At 36.0% G+C, this 24,705-nt stretch overlaps 1 protein-coding gene and 2 pseudogenes across 1 annotated transcript; 2 read left to right on the forward strand and 1 right to left on the reverse strand.

The window, feature by feature from the left end:
- Nucleotides 1–207: 207 nt before the first annotated feature.
- On the reverse strand, nucleotides 208–1,128 carry BCAS2 (BCAS2 pre-mRNA processing factor). Its single transcript, XM_090415486.1, has one exon. The coding sequence runs from the start codon at nucleotides 995–997 to the stop codon at nucleotides 353–355; it is 645 nt and encodes a 214-aa protein (XP_090271612.1). The 5' UTR covers nucleotides 998–1,128; the 3' UTR covers nucleotides 208–352.
- Nucleotides 1,129–16,169: 15,041 nt separating this feature from the next.
- LOC150107963 (cell division cycle 5-like protein pseudogene) lies at nucleotides 16,170–16,637 on the forward strand (annotated as a pseudogene).
- A 6,959-nt stretch (nucleotides 16,638–23,596) lies between these two features.
- LOC150107964 (cell division cycle 5-like protein pseudogene) lies at nucleotides 23,597–24,490 on the forward strand (annotated as a pseudogene).
- The last annotated feature ends 215 nt before the right edge of the window (nucleotides 24,491–24,705 follow it).

A 24,705-nucleotide genomic window follows, 5' to 3' on the forward strand; every position in this document is an offset into this window, starting at 1 on the left:
TGAAAATGCACCCTAGAAGTCACTATAAGTCAGTTTTTTTGTATGTGTTTAGTATTTCATATTTGTGTGAATGCTACCCATCAGTGGTTGCAAATACATTAGTAATGACGGATAGAGCATGCATATAAATATGAATAAACTTAATCCACTTAAATAGTTTGCCATATCATGTTCGAATGAGAATATATACCATAAATACTAGGCAAATAATTTCAGCCTTTTATCATTACGGTATTTGTATACCAATGTTAGGTTACAGAGTTACAACAACAAATATACATATGTACAATCAGCATTACAGTTCACATTAAATTAATCCGTAAACATAGTACGTATGGAATTTTCATAAAATTTATTTTGCCACTTTCTGTTTTTCTTTTTCTTGTTCCAGAGCGGACACTTCTTTTTCCAGTTCTGCACAAGCTCTTTCAATCTCATAGTTCTTACTCACAAGACTTACCCAATTTGCCTCCAAATCTCTCAATTTGTCTCCCGATGCCCTTTGAGCTGTTTTCCTTTGCCAATTAACTTCTTGAATCTCCTTCCTCAAATCTTGAAGTTGTTTCTGAGTTTGATGTAACATCTTCATCAATACTGAATTATACATTTTCCATGCCTCACAACCATAAGTTAGCATTAATTCTAAATTTGAAATACGAGTTGCTTGGTGCTCAAGCTGGGCGAGCGAATTGTCAACGCAATCTGTCCAAGCTGCAATATCAGTCATTTTCCCAGCAGAAGGCTGAGGTAATTCGTATCGCTTCATACTTAACATTTCCATCGGTTGTCTAGCCTGCAACCTTTCAAATTCAGACTTCATTATTTCTGTCTCAAAAGTATGCAGATTAAGTGCAGGCAGAAGTTCCAAATAATTCTTCGTTGGCCTGTATCTTCTAGTTTCTTCTTCGATCATAGAAAGCACTGCTTCCCGAACCCCAGGTTCATCATATCCTTGGTCAATGTACGGCAATGCATCGACCACAACTTCTCCAGCCATAACAGAACTTAAATACGACTTAAGGCTAACTTGGTAAATATCAATTGACACAGATTACGGTTAACCCTAAAAAAAACAACCATAAAGCGTAAACGTAACGTAACCCTAACAGCAATCTTGCAAAAATATATCGTATAAATCTCGCATACAGCGCCATCTCAACAATGTTAGAGAATGTGAAAATATAGAACCTGCTGTTTTAAGGATACTTGTGACATAAGACTGAATGATAAATGCACATAAACACAAGAAAGATATTTAATTAACCAGATATTTCGGTCTAGAAATAGCAGACCATCCTCAGTGGTCTTGTAATACCACTGAGGATGGTCTGCTATTTCCTGACCGAAATATCTGGTTAATTAAATATCTTTCTTGTGTTTACGTGCATTTATCATTCAGAATATAGAACGATTAGCATCATGAGCATGTGGCTAAAATATTGAGAAAATGATTTGAAATAAAAATTATCTGAAAAAACAAAAGAAAATTCAAATGGGTAATAGGTGAACATCAATTTCGATTCAAGGAAAAAATAGAACAGGAGATAGTATTCTCATTCATGTATACTATTTCATATCAGTATTTTCATTCATGTATACTAATGCCAGGAGTATTAGGAACATGAAAGAAGAATTTTTGGCCTTGGTTGGCTCTTCCTGACCACAGGTTATTGGCATTAGTGAAACATGGTTGACGGAAGAGAATAGAATGTGTATGTTATAGTGTATTTAGGAGGGACAGAGAGAATAAAATGAGGGGAGGAGTGTTATTGATGATAGCTGATGAACTGCAGCCAAGGAGAATTGAAGTTGTATTGCAGGATAGTGAAAAGAGCTCATTTGAGGCTATTTGGTGTGAGATTGTGACTAGCAGAACAAAATATACAGTTGAGTGCTGCTATAGACCAGGTGATAGAATAAATGGTAGAGACAGTATGCATAAACAAATTGATGAAATGAGTGGAAGGAGGGTAATTATTAAGGGGGATTTCAACTGTGGTAACATTGAGTGGAAGGAGGAGAGGACACATGTGAGGAAGGAAATGGATTTTATTCTATTATTAAGGGAAACTATCTGAGACAGCATGTAATAGAAAATACTAGGGGTTTGAGAGTGCTTGACCTGGTAATAGCATCTCACAATTTGACTGTAATGAATATGAATATGACCATGTTGCCACCTATTGGTGAGAGTGATCATAAGGTCTTGACCTGGGAGGTGGTTAAAAGTGTGGAATTTTCGATTAAGATAGGGTATATGTGTAATTACCGTGCTGGCAAGTATGACAAGCTTAGGAGATTGCTTGGTTCAGTGCCACGGCATATAATACTGCAAGGGCTGGATACTGATAGAGCATTAGAGGTGGTCAAGGAGCATTTACAGGAGGTTATGGCTGATTGTATACCTAGGGTCCGAAGAGTAAAGCAAGCAGGGGTTAAAAGGATGAATAACACTATTAAGCTTGAGCTGAAAAAAAAAGAAACAACTGTGGAGGGAATTTAAAGAGAAGTGTGACCTGCAGATACACGAACGGTATAAAGCGCAGGCCAGAAGGGTAACGAGTGTGGTAAGAAAAGCAAAAGCGGATTATGAAAGGAAAAAAGTTATGCAAGCTAAAGAGAATCCCAAACAGTTCTTTAAATATGCTGCAAGCAAAAAAAAATTGTACTTGGCAGAATGATTTTAAGGAATGCCAATGGTAAGGAGGTCATTGAATCAGTCGATATAGTGGAAACACTGAGTGAGCACATTGCAAGAGTATATCATCCAGGTGGTGACATTGAAAGAATGAAGCAGCCATTAGTTTATATGGGAACTGTGATGAATGAAGTGGGGATGAATAGTCTATTCGTCGTCGTCCTCCGGTAGCATCCTCTACCAAGAGGGTTGCAGCAGATGAGCAGCTCTTCTCCATTTCTCTCTGTCTGTCGCTTCCATCATTCTTAAACCAGTCCATTCCACGATGTCATTTAACCACTCTCTAGTTGGTCTTCCGCGTCTTCTCTTCCCCTCAACTTTCTCTTGTAATATAGTTCTTGTCAGGTGTCCTGAAGAACCTCTCAGAAGATGTCCTGCAAATCTAGTCTTTCTTGGCATAATATTCTTTAACAGTGTTCTTTCCATCCCAACTCGTCTTAAAACTTCTTGATTTGATGTTCTTTCTGTATAGCTAATCTTTTCCATCTTTCTATAACACCACATTTCCAATGCATTAATTCTTTCAATATCTCTCTTTCTTAGTGTCCATGACTCACTTCCATAACTTGCAATACTCCAAACTGTTGCTTTAACTATTCCAATTCTAACGCCTATTTTATTGTTCTTGTTTATTAAAATTCTCTTAATTTCCGTAAATGCCAATTTAGCTTTACCTATTCTATTTCTAATGTCCAACTCTGAGGTTCCTTTCTCTGAGATCCACCTAAATATTGAAATCTTTCCACTTCTAAAAATCTTTCCTCCACATCATATTTTTACATTATCTCCTATTTTTCTACCCGTTATCATTATCTTGGTCTTTTTTGTGTTAATTATTAGTCCATACTCTTTACAAGAGTTTTCAATTCTTTGAATAATTTGTTGTAACCCATTTTCACTTTCTGCCATCACTACTACATCATCCGCATATCTTAAGTTATTAATGATTCTTCCGTTTATTTTTATTCCTTCTTCTACATCCTCAAGTGCCTCTCTAAACATTTGTTCACTATAAAAGTTAAACAATAATGGTGATAACTTGCATCCTTGTCTGACTCCTCTCTCCACCGGGAATTCTCCTGTTTCCTCTCCATTTACACATACTGACGCTATTTGTGACCAATATAATATCTTTAAAATTTCCAAGTCATAAGAGTCAATATCAATATTTTCTAGAATGTCAAAAAGCCTTTCATTTTTCGCTGTATCAAATGCCTTTTCAAAATCTAGAAATCCCAAAAACAACTTTCCACCATGGTTTAGTGTTTTCTCCCCAATAATTCTTAGACAAGTTATAGCCTCTCTAGTTCCTCTGTTGGTTCTGAATCCAAACTGTTCCTCAGTCATTTCTTTTTCTATTTTATTCCTAATTCTCTCTAAAATTATTTGCCAGAATTTTTGCTGTGTGAGTTATAAGACTTATCGTTCTAAAATTGTTACAGTCTAAAACTCTCGTCTTTTTTGGAATGGGGATAAAAATTGATCTTCTAAACTCCTCTGGTAATTCTTGTCCTTCATGAATTCTGTTAATAATTTGCCATAACACTTCCATACCTTTTTCACCTATATTCTTTATAAGTTCTATCTGTATACCATCTATTCCAGGGGATTTTCCTGCTTTCATCTTTTGAATTGCAAGATTCAATTCCTCCCTCATGGTGCACAGTCTCTGCCCACTATGTTCTTCCCTTTGATTTTCTCCTCTTTCCCTGTCTTCGTAAAGTTTACTTACATATTCTTCCCATCTCTGTAATATCTTCCCTTTTTCTATCAAATTTCACCTCTTTCATTCTTGATTGCTCCAGTCCTTAGCATCTTTCTCCTTCTTGTCATATTCATGTTTTTATAAACACCTTTTATGTCCTTTCTTTCTGCCTTTGCTGTTGTATCTTTACTTATTTCATCTACTTTTTTACTGCTTTTTTTTCTAATCTGTTTTACTATTAACTAACGTTCTTCTTTGTGTTATTTTCCTCAAAATATTTTCCGTCATCCATGGTTTCTTTCTTTTCTCTCTTTCCTCCTCTTTTTTAGCTAAATGTAATTCTGTAGCAGTAATTATGCTTTCCTTCAGAATCTTCCATTTTTCACTTGCATCATTATTTTCTTGTACATTTCTCTCGTTCATTTCTTCCTCTACTTTCTTTGAGAATTCATTCGCCGTACTTGGTATCTTCAGCAGCTCCATGTTCCATGATTTGTTCCATTTCCCTGTAGTTACCTTTTTTAGATTAATCCTTATCTTAGTTGACAACAATATGTGATCTGTATCACAGTCTGCTCCTGGATATGTTGTCACATCTTTTATAATGTTTCTATGTCTTTTGTTTATCAAAACAGTCTATTACAGAACCTGTATTACTAAGGTTCTGTAATAGTCTATTACAGAACCTTAATGTGAATACATCTGTAGGATTGGATGGTATGCCGTCACGGGTCTTACATGAAGCGGCTAAAGAATTATCAGTGCCCTTGACCATGTTGTTTAATCTGATTCTCGGGTCTGGTTTAGTCCCGAAGGTGTGGAAAGAGGGGAAAATAGTTTCACTGCTTAAAGGAGGATCCAAGCCTACTGTTGCAAATTACCGACCGATCAGCATATGAGGAGTCGTTGTCAAGGTCTTGGAGAAAGTAGTCAAGGGAAAAATACAGGAATGGATTGATGAAAATGAGATACTGTATGGGGGACAGCATGGCTTTGTGAAGGGTAGATCATTCTTCAGTAACTTGCTCAAGTTTTATAACAAGGTGACAGCAGAACTGGATAAGGATAATGGGTTTAGAGTGGTACTGCTGGACCTGGCTAAGGCCTTTGACAGGATACCACATGGAATTCTAATCCGTAAACTGCAGTGTATGAGAATGGATATAGGGTTGGTGAGATGGATAGGAGGGTGGTTTATGGAGAGATATCAGAGTGGTTTATTCAGGAGTAGAGTCCAAAAGATGGCCTGTGACTAGTGGTGTGCTGCAGGGTTCTGTTCTTGGATCACTACTTTTCAAATTGTTCATTAACGATATTGGAAAGGATCTGAGAGGAAGTGTTCATTTGTTTGCTGATGATGCAAAGTTGGGTAAAGCAATAGTGAGTGTGCAGGATGTCAAAATTTTACAAGATGATTTGGATAGTTGGAGGACTGGGCAAAGGAGAATGGATATCAATTTAATGTGGCAAAGTGTAAGGTTATGCATTTTGGGGTGAAAAGATTAGCAGCAGTATACCGCATTGGTGGAACTGTACTCCAGGAGATTGATGAGGCCAGGGACTTTGGAGTGTTGGTGGATAAGGAGTTGAAGTTTAGGGGGCGCATAGCAATGGTGGCTAAATCAGCTCATCAGATCACATGGTTACTGAAGAATACTTTAACGAGCAGTGACAAGCAGGTTATTGTTCCTCTTTATCGAGCCTTGTTAATACCCCGTCATAACTACTGTGTCCATATCTGGCGCCAAGGTTTCTTCTTGATGGAGAGGAGGTAGAGAGGATCCAGAAGTAAGTGACCATAATGGTAGCTGGTCTATGGAATGAACCTTACAAGAACAGGCTTAAGATCTGTGGATTACAGAAATTGGTAGATAGGCGGGAAAGGGATGATATTATTGAGACATACAGTTATTAAAAGATTAATTCAAAGGAAATTTTTCAGAACAGGTCTGCTGGTGAACGAACTAGGGACCATCCATGGATAGTGAGCAGGAGTGTAATTTGCAAGGGGGTTAGATATAGATTTTTTACTTAGAGAGTGGTAAACGAGTGAAATAAGCTCCCAGTGTCTGTTATGGGTGCCATGACTGTGAATGAATTCTAGCAAAGTATGACATGTACTGTGCAAATACAGAATAATTCTTCACATGATGTTTAGGTCCTCCCTCGATGAGTCTAAGGACTTCTTGGAGTTGCCTGTAATAATAATAATAATAATAATAATAATATATTTTGTTTTTTATTATTATTACATGTTCATTGCATATTACACGATTATTACATTATTACATATTTTATTATTACATTTTATGATTACATTATTACATTAAAAACAACGAAACTCAAATGAAACGTAACCCTAGAAACAAATCATGCATAAATATCATGCATCAGCGCCATCTGCGCAGTGCTACAGAATGCCCAGTGTAGAATAATTAGAGTCATAAGTTATGTTGCTAAAATATTGATAAAAATTACTCTGCAAAGAAACAAAAGAAAATTCAACTGGGAAATAGACGAAAATCAATTTGGATTCAAAGAAAAAATTGGAACAAGGGTAGATAGTCATTTCACTCCAACAACAATAATAAAAAAAAATATCTCGAAAGAAATAGAGACATTTATATATGCTTTGCAGATAGGCTAACCATATTTCCTTGAGACAAAAACGGGACATTGAGATGGCAAAAACGGGAACGGCGTTATGTAATATTCTTCATTAATGAAAAAGTGAGACGATAAAAGAAGTTTTATTACATAAACATATTGAGCTTATCATTATTCTTCAGTGACAGAACCCATACAAAATTTAGGTAGGCGTAGAGGGGGACTGTATTTCATCACAATCTTACCATGAATATTTCTCCGATAAAGTGATCTTATGCAGCAAATTTCGGTCTTTCAACATCTTATTACAAAACTTCTCACACTCCACTATACAATTTTGTCTTACAACTAATATACTCCTTATTGTCTCAACATTTAATCTAGATTTCTGATTTGACCACATGCTGTTCATAACAGAAAATATTCTCTCAACAGCTACTGTGCTTCCTGGAAGACAAAGAATAAACTCTACAATATTACAAAAGTCTTGAAAGTCTAGGAGTTTTTTTTTCGCTCATTTAAGAAAAAATCTGCACGTTTGTTCCTTCTCTTATACACAGCTTGTCCAGTTAAATAAATTTGAATTCTTTCTGGAGATCCTCATTAAAAATGCAATTTCGCCTCTTTGATATTGCAAGGATAGACTTAAAGCTTTAAAAAATAAGGTTTAAAACTTTAACAAATATGAAATTTAAACCACTTGCATTGAAGACAAAGCCACCGGTGCGCATACAGGCAAAACAAAAACTAACGCTACAGAAGAACAGACGCCGCGTCTGAGACGCGCAAATGTTACCAACATGTTTTTTTTTGTTTGTTTTTTGTTTGTTTGTTTTTTTAAATTTCTGTGAATAAATCATTGCAAATATCGATATTTAGTATTGAAACAATGCGACACCATGGTTATACAAATTACTGGTATCCATGATACTGATATACAATTATAAGTTATGAATAATAATTTATGATTAATCAATATTAAAGTATATTTATAGTTTTTATTAAATACGGGACAAAATTGACATTTTTATTAAAATTACGGAAGAACCGGGAAATGCCAAAAAAAAAAAAAAAACGGTACCGTCCCGTTCAAAACGGTACGTATGGTCAGCCTATTTGGAGACCAGATCAAAGTTTTTATTCAATCAACAATAACAATATCAAACTGATTAGTTGCCTCAATAACATCGGAACGGATGGCACAGGTATAAGGCTGTTAACAAATCTATATTGGGAATAAACAGCAACAATAAGAGTTGACAATGAGATATCGAAAAAATTTACAATCCAAAGAGGTGTACGAGAAGGATAGATACTATCCCGATACTCTTTGATTTATATACTGATGAAATATACAAGGAAATTGAAAACATAAAAGGAGTAACAATAGGAAGAAGGAACAAAACAATTTAAGATATGCTGACGATTCAGTTCCTTTGGGAGAAAATAAAAAGAAAGATCTAGAAAATCTAATCAACATTGTAAGGATTATGAGAGACGAATATGGTTTGCTTTTTAATCGCAAGAAAACCAAGTCAGTGGCAATAACCAGGAAAAAGACATTGATATCAAACTTGACTGCATATATATTCACCAAGTAGACTAATTTACAGATCTTGGCACCTTAAGAACAGAAGATGAAATAAGCACAACAGAAATAAAAATAATTAAAATAGCTAGAGAGAAATTCAACACAATTAAATATATCCTGATATCTAGAGATCTCAGCATCAAAATGAGGATAAGGTTGACAAACTGCTGTGTATTTTCAATACTGTTGTTCATGACTGAGACATGGACAATATTAAAGGAAGCGAAAACAAAATTAAAGCTTTTGAGATGTGGATTTTAAAAATTATGAAGCCATCATGGATTCAGAAGAAAACGAATGAAGAAGCTCTACAAATGACAAGAGTAAAAAACAGAAGTCTTCTTAAAACTGTCAAAAGAAGATATGCCAAATATTTCAGATATTTGATAAGACATGACAAACTACAATAAGCGGTCCTGGAAGGAATGAAAGAGGGAAGAATGAGGGACCAAAGAATGCAAATATTAGTTGCATCAGCAATTTTAAGAACTGGACATATTTCACATATGAAGAATTGTAAGGGAGGCACAGAATTGTAAGGGAGGCACAGGAACGAAGTTGGTGCAGAGACATTCTAGTCAACTAGTCAACCTCATGGATGGAGACCACACATGATGCTGATGATGATGATCATGATTACGCCAATTGAAAATTATAATCATCTGAAATTATGGGTTCACTGTTGCCAAATTGCAAACATAGTCAAGAACTTTGATCGAGCTTTGTTGCAATCCTATCGGACCATTTGAAGACCAGCACATTTTTCATAGCTAATATATATTTTTCTCTCAGGGGACCCTGTAAACCCTAGAGAGCGCGTCCCCTGGGTGGTGGATAGGGGAGCCAACCATGTGTGTGTGTGTGTACATGTGCGTGCGTGTATATATATATATATATATATATATATATATATATATGGTGAGGTGGTCCGAATATACTGAATAAGGACTCGTGGACCAACAGGGCCATAAGGGGCAATCATCTTGAATGTAAGGGAAGCGGCACTCCCATGGACCCCTAGCTGGATCTATCCTCTCCTTCTTCTACTTAGAGGAAGATCCACTTACTTTAATCTTTCCTATAAGGCCTTATCAGCCAACTCTTCTTACTTTATGAACCTTAGCTATTAGAGTACTCGAGGGCCAAGAGTTCTTTTCATTTCTGGCCTTACAACTATGCCCTCTCTATAAACCTTACTATATTTCTTCTATAATCTACTCTTTCCCATTCATTATACCCTATTCCTCCTATGGGTTTAAATTCGGAAGAAGGCTAGTTCAGAAGCCTTAAGGTAGCAGCCCTACCACTGAACTATTCCATCGTCAGGCTAGTCCCCTGACATGGAGAACATAATCCTACTTGTAAGCTGACAGAAAAAGATAATCGGATTGAATCGATGGGAAACGACCCTGGAATGGAAAAGGGAAAACCAAAATGGAAACGACAAAATATAATACACATAGCAAACTGGAATGTAAGAGGAATAGCATATAAAGAAATAGAATTAGACCAATTACTAAATGAAAGAAATTTTAAAATAGCAGTAATCACTGAAACAAAAAAGAAATTAAAAGGAACTATGAGAACTGAAAATTTTAATGTGATATACAGTGGAGTCGACTGAGACCAAAGAGCACAAGCAGGAGTCATGATTTGGATATATAACTCCATTTCAAAATAGTTAAAACATTATAAATTATGGAATGAAAGAATAATAGAAGCTAGAATAAAAATAGATACAGGCTATTTAACAATAATTGGCTTATATGCCCCAGAAGAAGGAAGAGAACAGGATAATATTGATTTTTATAATCAGCTACAAAACATATATAATAAAATAAATAAAAATGACTACATAATTTTAGCAGGAGACTTAAATGCAAGAAATGGAAACACGAAAATTAATAATAATATAGGAATACATGGAGAACACACTCTAAACAGAAATGGTAAAAAATTGATTGACTTTGTAGTTTATAATAACCTAAAAATAATGAATTCCTTCTATAAACATAAAGACATACATAAATATACTTCGGCAGCAAGAGGATGGAAATCAATATTAGATTACTTCATATTAAATGAAAAGACACCAAAATTTTCACTAGATGTTAGAGTTCACAGAGGATATGAAATAAGCAGTGACCACTTCCTTGTTAAAATAAAATTAAGATTACCACCTAAATGGCTACAAGTAGCAAGAACAGAAAGAAAAATTGAAACATTTGTTTATAAAACTAGACTATTGAATGACACAAATGTACAATGGCTATATGAACAAAGAATTAACCAATATCTAGATAAAATAAAACAAAATGAAGAAATAGAAATAGAATGGCTTAATATAAAAACGATACTAAATTCAGCAGCAAATGAAAGCTTAGGAAAGACCAAAAAATTCAATAAAAGAAAAAACTGAAGATCTGGGATGATACAATCAAAGAAATAATTAAAAAGATAAAAGAAGCCTATCACAAATGGTTAAGCAGTAAAAGATTAGAAGATAAAATAGAATATAAAAGAATAAGAGCCATAGCTAAAAGAGAAGTCATAAAAAGACATAGAGAATCATGGAATAAATTTGTTTCTAATTTAGAACATGATTTATATAAAATAAGACCCAATGTATATAAGATTTTGAAACACCTAAATGCAGATACCAAAGAAAACATAAAATTAAACACTGAATTAAAATTAGAAGAATTTCTAAATTACTACACAGAACTGTGGACAGACAAATATTTTAAAAAAGACAACTGGCAAACAATTAATGAAAATGAAAAGGAAATAACTGAAGAAGAATTAGAAATTAGCCTGAAAGAAACAAGAAACAAAAAATCACCTGGAGAAGATAAGTTAGGTTCAGAACCATATAAATACGCAGGAACAAGATTCAAAAAAAGACTCTTACTATTATTAAATAAAATTTACTCAACTGGTATCGCCCAATAGAATGGAAAAAAGCAATTGTGATTCCTATCTTTAAGAAAGGTAATAGAGATGACCCTAAAAACTATAGAGGTATCAGTATACTAAATTCCTGTAACAAAATATCTTAAATAACAAACTAATGAAATATTCCGAAAACTTTATTCTAGAGGTACAGAATGGATTTAGAAAAGGACGATCATGTATAGACCCAGCCTTTTGCCTAAAATTAATAGTAGAGAAAAGAAGAGAATATAATTTGGAAACACATATTGCATTTATTGACTTTGAAAAAGCATTTGACAAAGTTAAAAGAAACATATTATTTAACATATTAAAATAAAGACAAATACCAAATAATATCCTAAAAGCTATCACAAGTATATATGAATATAATCAAATACAAATAAGATTAAATCACGAGCTATCATATACAAGAGAGATAAACCAAGGTCCGACAGGGATATCCCCTCTCAGCAACTCTTTTTAATATCTACTTACATGAAATAATAATAAAATGGAGTAAACATTTACACCAAGGAATGAAACTTTCACCTAGTTAATTAAATCCTCTCCTCTTTGCGGACGACCAAATAATAATTACAAATTCTGAAGACAACTTGCAGAATATTTTAAATCTAAATGAGATATCCAAAGATTATGGTATGGTAATATCAACAGAAAAATCAAAAACTATTGCCTTTAAAGGACAAGATCCAGCAAGAACTAAAATAGTAATAGATAACAAATCTTAGAACAGGTGAATTCATTTAACTACCTAGGATGTATGATCACATATGAAAATGAAAAAGATATAAACGTAAAAATTGCAAAATATTTAAAATTAACAGGAGTAATTAACTCTATATTTAAACCAAACCTAGTTCAAAAACAATTCAGGCTAAAAGTATACAATACATTAGCCCTACCAGTCTTAATGTATGGAAGCGAAATCTGGACAATAAAACAAAAACACAAACAAAGATTAACAACAGCAGAAATGAAGTTTATGAGAAAAACTGCAAAGTATACCCTATTTGATCACAAAAGAAACGAAGATATTATGAAAGAATTAAACCAAGAACCAGTAACAGAAAAATTAAAAATATAAACAAAAATGGATAGAACACGTTCAACGAATGAAAACAGATTACCAAAACAAGCTTTAAAGTACAAGCCATTAGAAAAAGAAAACCAGGACGTCCTCTTAAACGATTCAACGATGACTTCTAAGGCCAGAACAGGCCATGCTAGGCCTAAATCCTTGATACGTATGATGATGAATATATATTTTTTTTGTTTTTGTTTTTTTAATATCTGTTTCAATTTTATTTAAATATTGCTTGCTGTTCATCAATAAGGGGTTTGACAGAGATTGGCTGTTTGATAAGTATTAGCAAATTATGTTTGTGAAGGTATAGAAAGTTACTGGTGCTGGCTCCCACTAATCTGTTTTGGAGTCATTGCTACTTAACTTGAATGTTAATAATAATAGAAATCAAATAAATAACTTTTATTATTAAAAGACCAGAAGATAAATAATAAAATATACAAAGAGCAAACAAGTTTCACTAGCCACTGTCTAGCATTTTCAAGGCTGAACTGGTGTGAAAACAAATGCATTGAGTTACATTTCAAACATACACTTTAGTAACTGTTAGGCCGTTACATTTGATCATCCTGTTTGAAGGAGTGCATGTGTTCGAAAGCTTCAGTCAGATTCCGGTACATGACCACGTGTTTTGTAGTTTTTTGCATATTGTAATTCTGTCGAACTGAGAGAGCTGATGAGATTTTTCATATGTCTTTAAGAACAATACCCTGATTTCTATTTAAATTATTGCCTGTGCGTAATACCACAGCTGCTTCTTTTAATGTTCTGTATCTGTAGTCATTCTCGATGTAAGACATAGAACTGTTTTTCCAATCTATAACGTGATTTGATGTTGAGAAATGATGTGCTAAACCAGATGTGATGATTCTGTTATGATTGACATCCCCCACATGTTCCTTCTGTCTTATTTCAAAACTTCTGGAAGTCTGACCAATGTAAGAAAGGCCACACGTGCATGGAATTTCATATACTCCAGGACATTTGAAGAAAGGTACCTCATCTTTAGGTGATCCTACGATTTCTCTGATCGAGGTAGTTGGTTTAAAAACCACTATGATGTTATGAGCTTTTAACATTCTCGCCAATTTTGTGGAAACTGAATTAATATATGGAATGACAGCTGTGAACACATATTGGGGCACCATAACACGTTGTTGGTGGTTGTCTTTAAATAGCCATTTGTTTAAAATGTTAGAAGGGTATCCATTAAGAGATAGAGTGTTAGCTATTAGTGACAGTTCTCTCTCCACATCTGTTTCTTTTGAAATAGACCTTAAGGCTCTATTACGGAGCATGTGAATGATGCTGTGTTTTTGTGATCTATGATGGTTGGACGAATAATGTAGATATCTACCAGTATCTGTGGGTTTCCTGTAAATGGACAGTTAGAAATTGTTATCTTCTCTCCTCACTAGGATGTCAAGAAAAGAAAGTTCTTTGTTCTTCTCTAGTTCTATAGTGGATTTGATCTTATTGTGTAGCGAGTTGATTTTGTTCAGAAACACGAGAAGGTTTTCCATGGTGTCTTTCCAGATGATGAACACATCATCGACATATCTGCACCAAATTGACGGTTTTGGTATAATGGTGGAAAGAATATCCTTTTCAAGTTTTTCCATAAAAAGGTCTGCACATGGTGGTGACAGAGGACTACCCATGGCTAGACTTTCCAATTGTTTGTATACAGTGTTGATAAATTTGAAGAAATTTGATTTCAGGCAATGATGAAACAGCTGTGTGATGTCTTGAGGGAAAAGATCTTCCAGAATGTTAACCACCTCTACGATCGGTGCATTAGTGAATAAGGGCTCTACATCAAGACTAGCCATAATGTCCGTTTCGGATATTTTAATACTCTTGATTTTTTCTACAAATTGTTGAGAGTTTTCAATGTAGGTCTCTGTGTGTGTCTAATTGTTCCTTTCATTAATTTTGCCAGATGCTTTGCTAGTAGGTATGTAGGTGAGGATCTTCCATCAACTACTGGACGAAGAGGAACGTTTTCTTCATGAATCTTGGGAGCCCCATAAAGGCGTGGAGTAATAGGATGTAATGATTTAAGTTGTTTTTTAAGTTCATCCGACCAACCGGTCATATTGCGGATAAGAGCGTTAGTTTCCAGATGATTACTCATGACGGGATTTTTATCTAAGAATTGGTAAATGGAAATGCCTGCTAGTAACATGTTAATCTTATGAAAGTAATCTTTCGAGTTGAGAATGACCGTTGAATTTCCTTTATCAGCTTTTGTTATTATAATGTGTTTGTTGTTACGTAAGTTGCGAAGAGCTTTCTTATCATAAGGAGTGATATTAGGTATTGGTGGTTTTGCTGAAGCAAGAATAATCGTACTCTTGAAGCTGATAGCATTTGCTGTAGCCTAGGAAAAAGAATATATCACAACACCAAAATGAATATATCACAAGACTTCGTTAGCGCTATTAAGAGAAAGGATACAACATACCAGGTACGAGCTTAACATTATTGACGCGAAGTGTAGAGATCAATTTGATGACATATCGAACAGTTTGAACTACACAACTTGAAATGATATAGACCAAGTATTACATCATAGCTACGACAAAAATTTCACAACGAGTAAAATTAGACAAATTAAAAAATTCGAATTTCTATATAAGAAAAAATTCCAATTGCATCACAGTCTGCCTAAAAACAAAGTGATTTTTAACTTTTCAGATTACAAGCTTTCTAATCATGAATCAGAAATCCTAAGTTTCAATTTTGCCATTTCCGCTAATTTTATCCCTAAAATGGATTTCATATGTGGGATAGAAAAAAGTCTTTTTTCTCTTCCGGAGGCTACAGCATGTGCTATCAGGTTCAAGAGTACGATTATTCTTGCTTCAGCAAAACCGCCAATACCTAATATCACTCCTTATGATAAGAAAGCTCTCCGCAACTTACGTAACAACAAAGACATTATAATAACATAGAAAAAAGTATTTTTCCTCTTCCGGAGACTACAGCAAATGCTCTCAGGTTCAGGAATACGATTATTCTTGCTTCAGCAAAACCACCAATCCCTAATATCACTCCTTATGATAAGAAAGCTCTCCGTAACTTATGTAACAACAAAGACTTGGGATACGTGAAAATTTACAAAGAAAATCATCGGGAGATAATCCAGGAATGTTCACATTCGGAGATAATATTTACCTTGGAAGGAAACACTTCTTCCTGTCTACATTCGTTCTTCAGGAGTAATGATCAACTACCTTAAAGTGAGAAAACGGTGTTTAGTATATGACTCGTGTCTATATTGGCGCTTAATGCTGATATTTTGTTCCAACAGAAACCAGCCATCCTATACAACTGCAAACATCTTTGAGGAAAGTTAGCAAAAGAAATCTCAGCAACATATGTCCTCATTACGGTCAACGCTGAAGAAATGGGGGAATTGTAATAGAACCACTGATCAGCTCCCCATCCTGATATTACAATAACATAACATCTTGCAAAAGAAAGAAAAAAACTCTCAAGATCAGCCCTTCCCGATCCTCAAGTGATGGACGAAGACGAGTTAGAAATGCTCGCCGAAGCTCGAGCCCGACTCGCCAACACTCAGGGTAAAAAGGCCAAAAGGAAAGCCAGAGAGATGCAAATGGAACAAGCTAGAAGGTTAGCTAATTTGCAGAAAGTCCGTGAACTACGGGCGGCAGGAATCGAAGTGAAACCGCAGCGGAAGAAGAGAAAAGGGGTCGATTATAATGCAGAAATCCCTTTCGTAAAGAAACCTCCACGTGGTCTGCACGATACCACCGAGGATGTGTACGAACATATGGAACCAGACTTTAAAAGGTTAAAGTTGCAGCAACTCGAAGGGGAAACGAGACGTGAAAAAGAAGCAAAAGAACGCAAAAAAGACAAGCTCAAATTTCAGCAACGTAAAGAAAATTTCACAATGACCGCCATGGTTCCTGGTAATACGGAATCGACAAGAAGTAAATTAGTTCAACGTACAAATAAGTTCTGATTTTCTTCAATATTTTTAATCACAAGCGTTACTCCATTTTTATTTAAGTACCTAAAGAAGTGGGTTCATAATAATGCTTGATGAAAGTATTGGTTTTCTTAAAAAAATATTTTTGTGCGTTAGAGGTTTAAAATTGCTTAGTTGATGGGATTGCAATTTGCCTCTTAATACTTCACATGGACTGCGTTAAGAAAATCCAAATATTTTAATGCAATGTGACAACGGATGAATATTTTCCTGCTTATCTCAATACTTCTATTGTCTTTATGGTGCTCTAAGACGAGTCCTTTTCAAATGGGGACAGTAATCTCAAGCATGTTTAAATAACATATTATTTAATCGCTGACGTGGCAACATTTGTTGCTGTAACATTCACCATTCCGTAATTGTTTCCTTGTTTACTTCCATTTCGTTTTGACTGAAATAAGCGGAAAATCTTGAAAGAGTTCGCCTTGACTGCCATGTTTCCTGGTAATTTGGAATCGAAGTGCACAGAAGGAAGTTCTGATTTCCTTAATTGCCGATTTTTTATATATCTTTTAGTGATCATTGTGCTTCAAGTATTGCACATTCTGGGTAAATTAAATCAAAAGCGGATTCTCGCCATTTACCGTTGGTCCAATTCTTAGATTTAAAAAAAAATTGTTTTTGGAACAAAATTTGACGAAGTGATAGGAATCACTAAAACGCCTTTGGTAATAAATGCGTTTATGAAGAGAAACTTTTGAAAATCGAATGGTTTTATACAAAACATGAGGGCTTTCTAAATAGGGATACTGAAACACATAACTATATGGTTAATGTGTAACTCTGCGTTGTTTACTGTACGAATGTTTATAACAAACGCCTTTCAGAATGGCAAAAAAGTAATAAACAAAATGACCGTCACATATGTAGATATATGAGTATTTAACTCAGCACACAGCAACGGCTGTCATTTTTAATATTATATTATTCGGTGTCGAGTCTAGCTGGTGAACGGACGTGCTATCGGAGAGATTTGTGATTTTTGTTGATTTATTGGTGTTTTGGATTCAATTTAATGGACTTAAGTGTGTAATTTTGGTATATTATTGGAGCTTTATTAGCGTGGTTAGTGTACTAAAGTGTTTTATAACATAATCTATGTCGGGAAGTCGCCACTAGATGAATTCGTAATGTGTAGTGTTCGTGCAAGCTCCAGATAAGATAAGTATCATTTTCAGTTATCGATACAAATTACTTAATATTGTGTAGTTTTGTTTTGTTTGCCTTGCGTATTTCAGTGCGTCTATTTTTGGTGTGTTATAACGTATAATTTGACAAAACACGTTGCAAATAAGGATTGCACCTGTGCGAAGGAAAATGGCGGCCAGTAATGAAGGTTCGCCATCGTTATCAAAGAACGGTAGCAAAAAAGAAATGAGTCAGTGTACTAGCTGTGAAATGTACGCTTTGCGGAGTGTGGTTAGATGATAATAAAGGATTGAATGTGTGTAGAAAATGTAGAGAGAATGAGGAATTGAAGTGTATTTCGGATCGTGAGTGTGATATTTTTGTCAACCTTCAGAATGAAGGAAATAGGGATATGACAAGAAACGGCAAGGTTGTACATGAAAATTGTGAGAGTGTGAATGATAGTATAAATGGTTTCTCAGAGAACAAAAAAGAGGAGATAGATGCATTGAGTGAGATCGCGTTGTAGAATAGTGCGATAGAAAGAGCAAAACAGCAGCTAGAGTGCATGAACAAAAGTAGACTGAATGAACCAACCAATAATAAAAGGTATGACAGGAAAAATAGACGTATGAATGTGAACATGAACAAAATGAAGGATAGAGTACTGTATGGAGACTCGTTAGTACGAGGTGTGTTAGTAGACGATTTGACAAAATCGTACCAACCTGGGGCGACCATAAAGGAAGTAACTGCGTCTAATAGAGAGCAAAAGGAAAGGGTGAAAGAAATGATTGCTGTGGCAGGTACGAATGATTTGAAAGGAGATAAAATGGAAATGATAGAAGACCTGAATGAATTGTTTGAGGTAGCAAAAGAAAAGAGTGAGAGAGTTAGAATGATGAGTCTTTTGCAACGGTATGACAGTGAAATGTTTAAAAGGAGGGCTATAATTGCGAATGACTTTATGCGTGGGTTATGTATGACGAGTGGTGTGGAATTTATGGATGTGTGGAGTGAGTTTGATGGGCGAAAGGATCTATATACGATGGATGGCTTGCATTTGATTGGTTACGGTGTATGAAGACTTGAGAAAGTGTTGCTGAATGTAGTGGATGTGCAAATTCAGGGAAACTACATTTGTTAGGAGGGGGGAGTAGAGATACAGTCCTTATGGAGGCAGTTGAATGTAAGAATGAATATAATATGCCAGAGCAAATAAGGACAACAAAAATCTGAGTGGGATAGTTAATAAAAGGCATCACGGTAGGGTTGGAGCTAATGGGGGTCTTAAATTCATGTACACTAACACTAGGAGTATTAGGAACAAGAAGGAAGAGTTTTTGGCCATGGTTGGCACTTCCAGACCACAGTTTATAGGTATTAGTGAAACATGGCTGACTGTAGATGATATAACTAGTGGGATTGAATGTGATGGGTATAGTGTGTTCAGGAATGACAGAGAGAATAAAATGGGGGGAGGAGTATTGTTGATGATAGCTGATGAGCTACAGCCAAGGAGAATAGAAGTTGAATTGCAGGATAGAGAAAAGAGCACATTTGAGGCCATTTGGTGTGAGATTGTGGGTAGCAGAACTAAATATACAATTGGGTGCTGCTATAGACCTGGTGATGGAAAAGATGGTGGTGACAGTATGCACAAGCAAATAGAAGAAATGGGTGGAAGGAGGGTGATTATGATGAGAGATTTCAACTATGGTCGCATTGATTGGAGTGAGGAGAGGACACATGGGAGGAAGGAACTGGATTTTATGCGGTTATTAAGGGATAACTATCTGCGACAGCATGTAATGGAAAATACTAGGGGTCAGAGAGTGCTTGACCTAGTAATTACATCTGAGGTTTTGGCTGTAACAAATATGACCACATTGCCACCAATCGGTGAGAGTGATCATAGGGTCTTAACTTGGGAGGTGGCTAAAGGTGTAGAATTTTCAATTAAGACAGGGTACATGTGGAATTATCGGGCTGGAAAGTATGACATGCTTAGGAGTTTGATTGGTTCAGTGCCATGGCATGTACAACTGCAAGGACTAGAAGTTGATAGTGCATGAGAGGTAGTTAAGAAGTGCTTGCATGAAGCAATGGCTGACTGTATTCCTAGAGTCCGAATAATAAATCAAGTAGGGGTTAAATCGATGAATAACACCATTAAGCTTGAGTTGCAAAAAAAGAAACAACTATGGAGGGAATTTAAGGAGAAGGGTGACCGGCAGGCACATGAACGGTATAAAGCACAGGCCAGAAGGGTGACGAGTATGGTAAGAAAAGCAAAAAAGGACTACGAAAGAACATTGGCCATGCAGGCTAAAGAGAATCCTAAACAGTTTTTTAGATATGTAGCAAGTAAAAGGAAAAATGTACATGGAAGATTGATTTTAAAGAATGCTGATGGTAGGGAGGTAACGAATCAGTTGAGTTACTGAGTGAGCACTTTGCAAAAGTATATCATCCAGGTGGTGACATTGCAGAAACGAATAAACCAGTAGATTATACGGGAATTGTGGTTAATGAAGTGGAGGTGAGTAGTCTATTGCATAACCTCAATGTCAATACATCTGTGGGATTGGATGGTATACCAGCTCGTGTTGTACGAGAAGCAGCTAAAGAATTGTCAGTACCCTTGACCATTTTGTTTAATTTGAGTCTCGGGTCTGGGTTAGTCCCGAGCGGGTGGAAAGAGGGGAAAATAGTTCCACTGCATAAAGGTGGTTCCAAGACTGTTGTTGTAAATTACCGACCGATTAGCATATCAGGAATCATTGTCAAGGTCTTAGAGAAATTAGTCAAGAAAAGAATACAGGATTGGATAGATGAAAATGGGATATTGTATGGGGGACAACATGGTTTTGTGAAGGGTAGATCATGCCTCAGTAACTTGCTCACGTTTTATAACACAGTGACGGCTGAACTGGATAGGGGTAATGGGTTTACAGTGATACTACTGGACCTTGCCAAGGCTTTTGATAGGATACCACATGGAACCCTAATCAGTAAACTGGAGCAGATGAGTACAGATATAGGGTTGGTGAGATGGATAAGAGGGTGGTTGAAGGAGAGATATCAAAGAGTGGTTTATTCAGGAGTGGAGTCTAAAAGACGTCTTGTGACTAGTGGATTGCCACAGGGCTCTGTTCTTGGACCACTGCTTTTCAATTTGTTCATCAATGATATTCGAAAGAATCTGAGAGGAAGTGTTCACTTGTTTGCTGATGATGCAAAGTTGGGTAGAGCAATTGTGAGTGCACAAGATGTCAAAATTTTACAGGATGATTTGGATAGTTTGGAGGACTGGGCTAGGAAAAATGGATGTGAATTTAATGTGGCAAAGTGTAAGGTTATGCACTTTGGGGTGAAAAGAATAGCAGCAGTATATCGCATTGGTGGAATCATACTCCAGGAGATTGATGAGGCCAGGGATTTGGGAGTGTTGGTGGATAGGGAGTTGAAGTTTAGGGGGCACATTGCAAAAGTAACTAAAACAGCTCACCAAATCACTTGGCTTCTGAAAAATACTTTAACATGCAGAGACGAACAAGTTGTTGTTCCTCTGTATCGAGCCTTAATAAGACCCCATCTGGACTTCTGTGCCCAGCTATGAGCACCAGGGTTTCTTCGTGATGGGGAGGAAGTGGAGAGGGTCCAGGGACGAGTGACTAAGATGATAGCAGGTCTGTGGAATGAACCTTATGAGAATAGGTTGAAGATTTGTGGGTTGCAGAAATTGGACGATAGGCGAAGGAGGGGTGATATGATTGAGACATTCAAATTACTGAAGGGTTTTTATAAGATTGATCCAGAAGATATTTTTGAAAATATGACTGGTGGTGGGAGGACTAGGGGCCATGCATGGAAGCTGGGCAAGAGCGTGGTTGACAAGGGTGTTAGAGCTAGGTTCTTTACTTGGAGAGTGGTAAATGAGTGGAATAAGCTTCCAGAGTCTGTTGTGGGTGCTACGACTGTGAATGAGTTCAAGGCAAGGTATGATAGATACTGCGTGATGTTGAATAGTTGTTCTTGTCATGATGTTAGGGCCTCCCTCGATGAGTCTGTCGACTCCTTGGAGTTTCCCGGAACAATAATAATAATAATTATTGATTATATATGAACGTAGCCCATTATTTTCCGTAATTGTTTCCTAACATATATAAATACTGTATAATGCTAAGAAATGCAGAAATAATTTTAGGTTTGAAGAAGGTATTATTCGATTATGTTTTATACAGTTTTTCATAATTATTTTTAGGTGAGTATTTTATGTGTTCGTTGGAATTCGTGCGTGAAACATGTTTAGTTTTCCGTATTATTTCGAGTCAGTTACCATTAGTTAATTCACATCCGGAGATAATATTTACCTTGGAAGGAAACACTTCTTCCTGTCTACATTCGTTCTGCAGGAGTAATGATCAACTACCTTAGAGTGAGAAAACGGTGTTTAGTATATGACTCGTGTCTATATCGGCGCTTAATGCTGATATTTTGTTCCAACAGAAACCCGCCATCCTAGACAACTGCAAACATCTTTGAGGAAAGTTAGCAAAGGAAATCTCAGCAACATATGTCCTCATTACAGTCAACGCTGAAGAAATGGGGAGAATTGTAATAGAACCACTGATCAGCTCCCCATCCTGATATTACGATAACATCACATCTTGCAAAAGAAAGAAAAAAACTCTCAAGATCAGCTTCCAGCATTCTATCTTCAGAGAGAATACTTGAGGAAACTCAGATAATGGGAACATCTGCAATGCGTGCAGAATCAACACAATGCAAAGAAATGGAGGTTAACACCATAACATCCAAGAAATCGTGTTGACGAAAATATAAAATAAAATCTACTCGTGGACGATAAAGCACATAATGCTTAGAAATATTTCGAAACAATAAAAAACAACCTGATAAAGAGAACCAAAAGAAAGATAAAATGAACGGAAATAAGTGAATAACTTCAGATTATTCAACATTCCACCAATTTTGGAAGGTAGTTAATAAAACGATTAACTATAGAATCGTTTTAAATGCCAAGAAGTTAGTACAAAAAATCGATTCTCCAGCACTTTTTTCCAAGGAAAACGTAATTATCGGTTTAAAGGCGTAGGAAATATTCATTTCGCTTAACAAATAGTTTTCTTAATTGAGCTGTTTCAGGTGTATGAAATTAATTTTCTTTCAATACAAATGACGGATAATATAATAATTTATTTTCTAAAATGTCTGTACAGTGATGTATTAGATAAAACAATTTATTCCTATATAATTACATTATTTTATTTTATTTCATTCGACATTAAAGTTTTGTGTAAACGGCAATTTTAGCATTAAATAAGAGAACGCTTTTCAGGACTTTGCCATGTGGAAGAGGAAACATGAATCATTCTTGGCGATTCATTATCGCCAAAAACAGTATCATATCCCAGTCAGTCAAACCGTCCGAAGAACACACACATGGCTTGTTGCTATGGGTGTCATTTCAACCAATACCAAAGAAGTAATATCTTACATTCACATCTGATTGGCTAAAGTAGTTCCCGCGTTTTCTCCTGTTGCTCTGCTAGTTGCCACGTCAGCAGTTCATATAAAATTACAGATCACTGTAGAGAGAACAGTTCAGTTTCCACTTTGGCGATCAAGAGTGAGTGTGTGTTTTTGCGTTCTTGAGAAAAAGGAAGCTAAAACGTCGGTAATTTCAGTTGATTAATTTGTATTATTCTTGCAAAATTCTCGTGTTTATTATTATTTTCTACAATAATTGTCTTGTTTTTTTTTACTGGCAGTTTGCGGAGATGTCTCGTCCACCGACCAAAATTCGCTTATGGAAAAACACAGAGGACGAGATTCTAAAAGCGGCAATGACGAAATTCGGAAAGTTTAAATGGAGACGAATTGCTCGCTTGCTGCGGAAATCTCCAAAGGAGTGTAAAGCCAGATGGTACGAATGGCTGCATCCCTTCATCAAAAGGACGGAATGGTCTCTACAAGAAGAGGAAAAACTCATCCATTTGGTAAAGATGATGCCCGCACAGTGGCGGACAATCTCTGGAATTATTGGAAGGCCAGCAGCGCAGTGCGTAGAACGGTTCGAATTTCTACTCTCTCGGGGCCAAGTAAGAGAAAACGAAGAAGAATACATTTATGAGGAGATCATGAATAATTCCCGTCGAGAAATTTTGAATTCAGAAACGAAACCAGCCCTTCCCGATCCTCAAGTGATGGACGAAGACGAGTTAGAAATGCTCGCCGAAGCTCGAGCCCGACTCGCCAACACTCAGGGTAAAAAGGCCAAAAGGAGAGCCAGAGAGATGCAAATGGAACAAGCTAAGAGGTTAGCTAATTTGCAGAAAGTCCGTGAACTACGGGCGGCAGGAATCGAAGTGAAACCGCAGCGGAAGAAGAGAAAAGGGGTCGATTATAATGCAGAAATCCCTTTCGTAAAGAAACCTCCACGTGGTCTGCACGATACCACCGAGGATGTGTACGAACCTATGGAACCAGACTTTAAAAGGTTAAAGTTGCAGCAACTCGAAGGGGAAACGAGACGTGAAAAAGAAGCAAAAGAACGCAAAAAAGACAAGCTCAAATTTCAGCAACGTAAAGAAAATTTCACAATGACCGCCATGGTTCCTGGTAATACGGAATCGACAAGAAGTAAATTAGTTCAACGTACAAATAAGTTCTGATTTTCTTCAATATTTTTAATCACAAGCGTTACCCCATTTTTATTTAAGTACCTAAAGAAGTGGGTTCATAATAATGCTTGATGAAAGTATTGGTTTTCTTAAAAAAATATTTTCGTGCGTTAGAGGTTTAAAATTGCTTAGTTGATGGGATTGCAATTTGCCTCTTAATACTTCACATGGACTGCGTTAAGAAAATCCAAATATTTTAATGCAAT

This window comes from Typopeltis vanoorti, chromosome 3, assembly GCF_054136105.1.
Source record: "Typopeltis vanoorti isolate ZY-2024b chromosome 3, IOZ_Tvanoo_1.0, whole genome shotgun sequence".
Lineage (NCBI taxonomy): Eukaryota > Metazoa > Arthropoda > Arachnida > Uropygi > Thelyphonidae > Typopeltis > Typopeltis vanoorti.